The sequence below is a fragment of the Tetrao urogallus genome, assembly GCF_951394365.1.
Source record: "Tetrao urogallus genome assembly, chromosome: 15".
Lineage (NCBI taxonomy): Eukaryota > Metazoa > Chordata > Aves > Galliformes > Phasianidae > Tetrao > Tetrao urogallus.
The window spans coordinates 2,366,712-2,373,841 of record NC_136828.1 but is presented as its reverse complement, the minus strand read 5'-3'; the positions used below and the strand labels follow the sequence as shown (position 1 = coordinate 2,373,841).

General features: G+C 69.9%; 2 protein-coding genes across 2 annotated transcripts; one reads left to right on the top strand and one right to left on the bottom strand.

The window, feature by feature from the left end:
- Positions 1-1,484: 1,484 nt before the first annotated feature.
- Positions 1,485-3,483, top strand: GLIS2 (GLIS family zinc finger 2; the record flags this gene model as incomplete). Its single annotated transcript, XM_079542923.1, has 5 exons — positions 1,485-1,835; positions 1,934-2,104; positions 2,221-2,354; positions 2,515-2,633; positions 2,723-3,483. 5 exons carry the CDS (start codon positions 1,485-1,487, stop codon positions 3,481-3,483), a joined length of 1,536 nt encoding a protein of 511 aa, XP_079399049.1.
- A 1,887-nt stretch (positions 3,484-5,370) lies between these two features.
- On the bottom strand, positions 5,371-7,073 carry PAM16 (presequence translocase associated motor 16; the record flags this gene model as incomplete). The annotated part of the gene is given in 6 exon segments (XM_079542688.1): positions 5,371-5,521; positions 5,978-6,043; positions 6,333-6,472; positions 6,686-6,770; positions 6,973-7,046; positions 7,049-7,073. Coding segments are annotated over 6 exon segments (477 nt in total). The 3' UTR covers positions 5,371-5,434.
- Positions 7,074-7,130: the final 57 nt, after the last annotated feature.

The window sequence follows — 7,130 nt, the reverse complement described above, 5'->3', positions numbered from 1 at the left end:
TCCTCCTCCCACCCGTGGGTTTTTCTTTTTTTTTTCCCCTCTCCAACCCCCCCCCCCCCACGCGGGGCGGGCCCAGGCATGCGCTCAGCTCCCACCCGCGAATGGCTGCCGGGGCGGCGGCGCGGCGGGGCGGTCCTAGCGGGGAGCGCGGCGGGGCGGCCATAAATCACGGCGGGCAGAGCCCCCGCCCCGCCCCGGGGCTGCCGGGGGGGGCCCCGCCGCCACCACCACCACCGCCACCAACACCGACACCACCACCACCATCGCCGGTCCCGGTCCCGGTCCCCGCGCAGATGTGGTGGAGCCGCCCGGTGTCCCATCGGCGGGGGGTCCGCTCCGCCGCACCCCGCGCTGAGCCGCCCGCAGGTAGGGATGGGGATGGGGATGGGGATGGGTCCCCAGATGGGTGACAGCTCCGCCTCGGGGGGTGGGTGGGTGAGGGGGGATGGTGTCCCCCCGCTTTTCTCGCCTTTGTGTCACCCACCCGTGACCGCGTCCTTGCGCTGTTGGCACGGGGAGAGGCCCCCCCCCCCCCCCCCACTGTCTGGGTGGGGGGGGTGATGCTTTTTATTATTTTATCAATGGGGAATCACTGATGCCATCGGGTCGCCGGGACCCCCACGGCCCCCCCCGCTGCCGGAACCGGCAGCGGGGGGGTCCGTGGGGGTCCCGATGACCCACGGGGGATGTTTAACGGGGGGGGGGCCCCCGCCCCATCGCGGCTCCTCCGCATTCCTCAGCGTCTGCGCCGAGCTGGAGCCCGGCAGGGTGGGGGGCCCCCGGGGCGGCGGCGGCAGCACTGGGGGGGGGGGGGGGGGGGAGAGGGAAGCCGTGTGGTGTGTGTGTGTATGTAAAAACCGACGGGGGGGGTTGGGGAAGGAGAGGTTGGGGGGGGGGGGGGGGGGAGGACGACCGGACCGTGCCACGTGTGCTGGGTGCGCTGTGCCCCCAGCCCGGCCCCACGGCCGCAGGAAAAGGGATGGGGGCACCGAGGGTGGGGTGGGGTGAGGAGGAGCCCGGGGGGGGCCCCCCCGCAGCAGCCCCTGCGCGGCCCCCGGCGGGGAAGGGGCCCCGGAGGGGGGGAGGAAGCCGGGGATGGGGCCAGCGCGCTCGGGTCACGGCGGGGCTGGAGCCGCCGCCGCCCTGGGAAAGGGCTCCAGAGGGCGGGCGAGCTGGCGGGGGGGGGGTACTGTCACACCCCCATAGCGCAGTCTTTCTCCCCCCCCCCCCTCCGGGGGCCCGCAGCTCCCGCACTGCCCTTTGCCCGCAGCGGAGGTAGTGGTGGTTGTTGGGGGGGGGGGGGGGGGGGGGGGGGGGGGACAGCAGCTCCGTGCCAGCGCCCCGCGGCCTTGAGTCCTCGCCAGCCCCGAGGGAAGGGGGGGGTGGGGATGAGGGTGGGGGCATTGGGGCTTTACGGCCGTGCGCCCCCCTCCCCCCCGTACCACCACGCACGCCTTTACAGCAGCACCCCCCCGCCCGGCGCCATGCATTCGCTGGACGAGCCGCTGGACCTCAAGCTGAGCATCTCCAAAGTGCGGAGCGCCCGAGAGAAACGGGAACGCGGCCCCCCCGGACCACGGCCCCGCGCCGTTCCCCCCTCCGCCGCCGCCCCCCCGCCGGTCGGGGAGAGCCGGGGCTCCGCGCGGGGGGGGCGGCGGGCAGGGCCGGGCCCCGGGCTGTTGGCACACTCCAAAGCGCTGGAGAAGCGCTTCCCGGCCCTCCCCGTCATGGACCTCAGCCTCTCGCCCCCCCCCGGCGTAGAGTCCCCGGGTGCGGGCAGCGCTTCGCTGTCCCCCGAGCGGCACAGTGACCCCCCCGTGCCCGCCCTCCCCCACGTGAGTACGGCCGCGCGTCCCCTCCCCCTCGGTGCCACCCCGTCGTCCCAGAGAGGAGCCGCACATCGGCCCTCACCCCCCGCCCCGTCCCGCCGTAGGATTTCCAGTCCCTGCGCTACATCGACGGCATCCCCGGCTCCTTCCAGTTCTTCCTGCCGCTGGGCGCGGGGGGGGCTCTGCACCTGCCCTCCTTCCTGCCCCCCCCCAAGGACAAACGCCTTTCCCCGGAGCTGCCCCTCCCCAAGCAGCTCGTCTGCCGCTGGTCCAAGGTCAGGCGGGGGCATGAGGCCGGGAGGGGGGTGGGATGTGGGGCTGGTGGGGGAGGGGGGTGCGGGAGCTGGGGCGTCTCCGGTCCTCCCTCACCTCCAGCGTCCCCTTCCCGCAGTGCAACCAATTCTTCGACCTCCTGCAAGACCTCGTGGACCACGTCAACGACTTCCACGTCAAACCCGAGAAGGACGCGGGGTACTGCTGCCACTGGGAGGGCTGCGCCCGCCACGGCCGCGGCTTCAACGCCAGGTGGGTGCGGGAGGGTGGGGGGCAGCAAGCCGTGCTGGGGCTGTGGGGGTGGATGGCGGTGGGCGATGGACGGCACCGAGCGGCGGCGCTGGGTGTCCCCATGGGGGCTGCGGGGGGGCTGTGGTGCCGTTCTCGGCTCCCCCTGATGGTTCTGGCGCAGGTACAAGATGCTGATCCACATCCGGACGCACACCAACGAGAAGCCGCACCGCTGCCCCACCTGCAACAAGAGCTTCTCTCGCCTGGAGAACCTGAAGATCCACAACCGCTCGCACACCGGTGAGCGCTCGGGGCGGGTTGGGGAGGGGTGGGGGGCACGGAGCTGCCCTCCGCGGGGGGCTCAGACGCAGCGCTGTGCCGTCCCACAGGCGAGAAGCCCTACATCTGCCCCTATGAAGGCTGCAACAAACGCTACTCCAACTCCAGCGACCGCTTCAAGCACACCCGCACGCACTACGTGGAGAAGCCCTACTACTGCAAGATGCCGGGCTGCCACAAGCGCTACACGGACCCCAGCTCGCTCCGCAAGCACATCAAAGCCCACGGGCACTTCGTGTCCCACGAGCACCACGAGATGCTGAAGGCCCACGCGCCCCCCAAGGGCTCTGCGGACGCACCCTACGCCAACGGGGCGCAGCTCCTCCTGCCCAACCCCGCCGCCCTCTTTGCCCCCCACGCGCTGCCCGCTCTGCCCCTCCCGCTGGCTCCGGCCCCCCTCGACCTGAGCGCTCTGGGCTGCGGGGCCGGGGGTTCGCTGCCCGCCCTGCCCGGCCCCGCGCTGCCCCTCAACGGCCCGCTGAACTTGGCCAAGGGTCCGCTGCTGCCGTCGCCCTTCGCGGCCGGCGGCCTGGGGCTGCCCGTCATGTCGCTGCTGGCCGGCGGGGCGAAGGCTGAGGCCGACGAGGCCGAGGGGCGGAAGGGCGGCAAGGAGGGCCGCAAGGCGGGCGGCCGACGGACGGAGCCGGGCCGCCTGAGGGTCCCCCCCGAGAGCCTGGCGCTGCTGCCGGGGGCCGTACTCGACCTCTCGACGGGGGTGGGCACGGCGGGCAGCCCCCCTGAGGCGCTGCCGCCCGGCTGGGTGGTCATCCCGCCCGGCTCCCTGCTGCTCAAGCCGGCCGTGGTGAATTGAGGGCTGGGGAGGGGGGGGGGGAGGCTGGCCAAGACCCTGGCGTCGCCCCCAGCATCGCCCCAGGCCCCGGCTTGCGGCCACGTTAACCTTCACGAAAGAAGAACGGACTCTTCTGAGAATAGCAATAATCCCTCGGCGACCCCACGCTGCCGCCCCGGCTCTGGGGGGGTGCGCCTGGGGGCTCTGCCCCGCGCCGGGCAGCGGAGACGCCGCTATTTATTTATCGCCCAGACCCCCGCGCCGACGGAGCCCCGCTCGGGCTCTTCGCTCTCGCTGACTTGGCGTCTCCCTGCCCCGGGCCTCGGCCCCAACGCTGCCGGCGTGGGGACCCCCAGCTCCACGGCCGGGCCGCCCCGTGCCGCCACCCCGGCCACCCCCGTGACAAGGCACACGGCCGCGTGTGCCGCTCGCCGTGCCGGCTCCGCACCGGGGCAGAGCCACCGCGTTTAGCTACGTTCATACCTAAGCATGTACCGCAAGCGCACGCAGGCAGCGCGGGCAGGGCTGCGGGCAGCTGCGCGTCGGCACCGGGCGGCTCAGCGCTGCTCAGCTCTGCGCCCGCGTTTCCAGACGAGCCCCCGGAGCCGTGGGGCGACGCTGACGCGGGCTGGGCTCTGCGCTGCCGGACCCCATCCCGGCAAGAGGGAGAGGTTGGGCGCAGCTGGGTACGCGGGGCCCCGCTCAGCGGCACCGAGAGGCAGGAGCCTCGGAGACGGGGACGCCGCAGAGGTGCCCCAGGGCTCCATCCCTGCTCCCGCAGCCCGGACCCTCCTTTTCTGTGGGACCGCCCTCCAGCACGGGGCACAGCCGCCTCCCTCGCCCCGGTGCGCGCAGAAGGTCCGCCGTACCTCGCCCTGCCCACAGCTTTCTCTGAACCGAGGGTCTCCCTGACCCCGACCCGGCTGCAGGGCTCGGGAAGGGCCCCCGGCAGTACGCCCCGCGGGGAGCAGGTCTCCCCACGTCACTGTCCTCGGGCCGGGGTGCGGCGGCCGCCCGGCACTGCCACAGCATGGCATTTGCCATCGACCAGGCCTCCCCGGCCGGTGTACGTTTTCTTGTTCATTTGTTGGTTTGTTATTGCACATTCCAGGTCATCAGTATTTTAACGGTCTCTAAGTGCCTTTCTATTGTAGTTTCTGGGTTGTTTTTATTTTCCTCCTGTTGGGCTCCATCGCTGTTAGCATAGAGTTTAAGGACTACAGAAGCAAGAGATAAGCTAACGATTATAACACTATATTCCTCCATGGGAGAGGAAGTTTATTAAGAAAACAATAAAGTGAAGTTGAAGTAAGTTCCTGTTTCGGTCTGCAACCACGCTGCCCGCCTGCGCCCAGGGCCCAAGGGCAGCAAGGAGCCAGAGGTGGGGACAAAGCACTGAGCTCCTGCCAGGGAACAGAGGGGAAGTGGGTGACACGGCTGCCATCACCTCAGGGCTGAGGGCACAGCTGGCCCTGCCTGGCCTCCCGGGGGGAATGCAGTTGGGGACAGCCCTGCCGTGTCCCCACAAGGCTCCTCACCGCCGTGCCCGACCCAGCGCCCGCCCCGCTGCCCATCTGCACGCAGCTCCCTGCTCTCACGTGGTGCAGAGCCAGTGGCATGCGTGCAGTCAGGCTGCGAGCATCCAACCCCCACTAAAATAGCTCCTGCGGCCTCCCCGGGTGTGATTTGAGCCCTGGCTGCCCTGAGGCCAAGCTGGGGACGCCCTTCCTTCCCAGTGCCACCGCCATCATCTGCATGGCAGAACTCAGCCCGTGCCGGCCCCCTGCGCCTGGGTCAGGTTTCTGCACTGCACACCGACAGCCGGGCCACAGCACCAGGGCAGCAGCACGGCTGGGGCCATCCCCTATCCTTCCCAGGGAGCAGAGCAGCCAGGCCAGGTGGTGGAGGACACGGCGTTTATTGGCCACCTATAACTTAAGGGAGAGGGAAGCAGGGATACGAGTGACAGGAGTCACGTCTCGGCTTTCCAGCCTTTCTCCTTCTCGTCCTTGGCCTGGATGCGCAGCTCCTCGTCCAGCCGCTCCTTGGCTCTCACCACCTGCAGGATGAGGGGACGGGCTGATGCACAGGGCAGGGATGCACCCACGCCTCCCTGCCCACCAGCACCGGGCTCTGAGTCCTTCAGCAGGACTCTGGAAGGGGTTCATCCATGCCGACTGCTAGTACTGCGGGTCCCTCAGCTCTGTGCTACCCCACAGGCATCCTCAAGTGCTGGAGGGCCTCCAGCGTGATGAAGGGTGGGGATAAAACCTATCCCCAACCCTTTTCTGGCACCGTTCTGCTTGGTTGGTGCCAATAGCCACCATTCCCTCCCTCAACAGCCAGGAAGAGGCAGCAAAGCTCTCCCTTTGCGGCCCACTGATGGGTTCAGCCCAAGCAGGAAGTGGTACTGCCCCAAAACATCTGTTTCTGGAAGGTTCCTGCCCAATCAAAGGTAGCTAGATGGGCTGAGGGCAGAGCTGGGAGACTCCACAGCTCTCCTTCCTTTACTCACCTTGGACTGCAGGTAGAAGGAGCCTCCCACCGACTTGTCATTCACCTTGAATAAATGGTCGTAGTTCTGTCAAAGGAAAGCCTCCGTCAGGAGCTGCCCCCTGCACTCGCCCTCCCCAAATCCCAGTGGCCTCTGGCTCCTGGAGGCGAGGCTGCTTCATGCAGTGGTGACAGGTGCCTTTGGAGGAGCGTGTGCCCCTCTCCAGCAGCTCTGCTGGGCAAACCGTGCTGCAGCTGGAGCAGGGAGACCTCTCCCAGGATGAGCCATGCCCAAGGACTGTACCCACACACTTCCAGGGGCCCCCACTACCCCGTGCCAGCTCTCCCCAGCCGCGCTGCTCTGAGGGAGCCTCTACCTTTTGGATCTCCTCTGGGTTGAGGTTGGAGACGTTGAGGATCTGCTGAGCTTCCTGGAGGCTGATGCCAATGATCCTGGAGGCAGCGGCGGACTGAGGCCTCTCTGAGCGCCCCCGTGCATCTGCTGCAGCTCGGCTCGCTGCCCGGGGACACCGTCAGTCCTCCACCCACACCCCCAGAATCCCCACAGCCACGGGGCTCCCAGGCAGGCCTGAGCCACCAAACCCCATCCACGCCAGCCGCCCACTCGTTCCACGGGGTCACCCAGCTCCCCTCCCGGCCCCGAGCCGGGGAGGTGGCAGCAGGAGGGAGGTGTCCCCTCCCTGCACGAGGGGCCGGGCTCAGCTCCTACCTGCGAACTCCTGGCGCAGCGCTCTCATGAAGGCCCGTCCGACCACCTGGGCCCCGACCAGGATGATCTGCGCCAGGTACTTGGCCTGCGGGGACCGGCCGGCTGTCATGGCCCCGCCCCACCGGAGCCCCACAGACATCCTGCCGCCCGCCGGGCCCCGTTCCCCCCGGGCCGCGGCCCAGAACCGCCTCCGCCTCCCCTGGCGCCGCCGCTCCGCACCCGACCTCGTCTCACGTCCGCTATCCCCGGACCTTGATCCCCGCGCGGCTCACCGAGCCCTGACCCACCCCCTCCGGCCCCGTCGCCCCGTCCCAGCCCCGCCATCCCGTCCCCGAGCTCTGCGTCCCCGTTGGGGCCGCATAACGACCCCCGACCCGCCGCTCACCATCGTCCCCTCCGCCGCTTCCGCTCCCCGCGAGGACGCGGGGTCAGAGAGCGGAGGGCG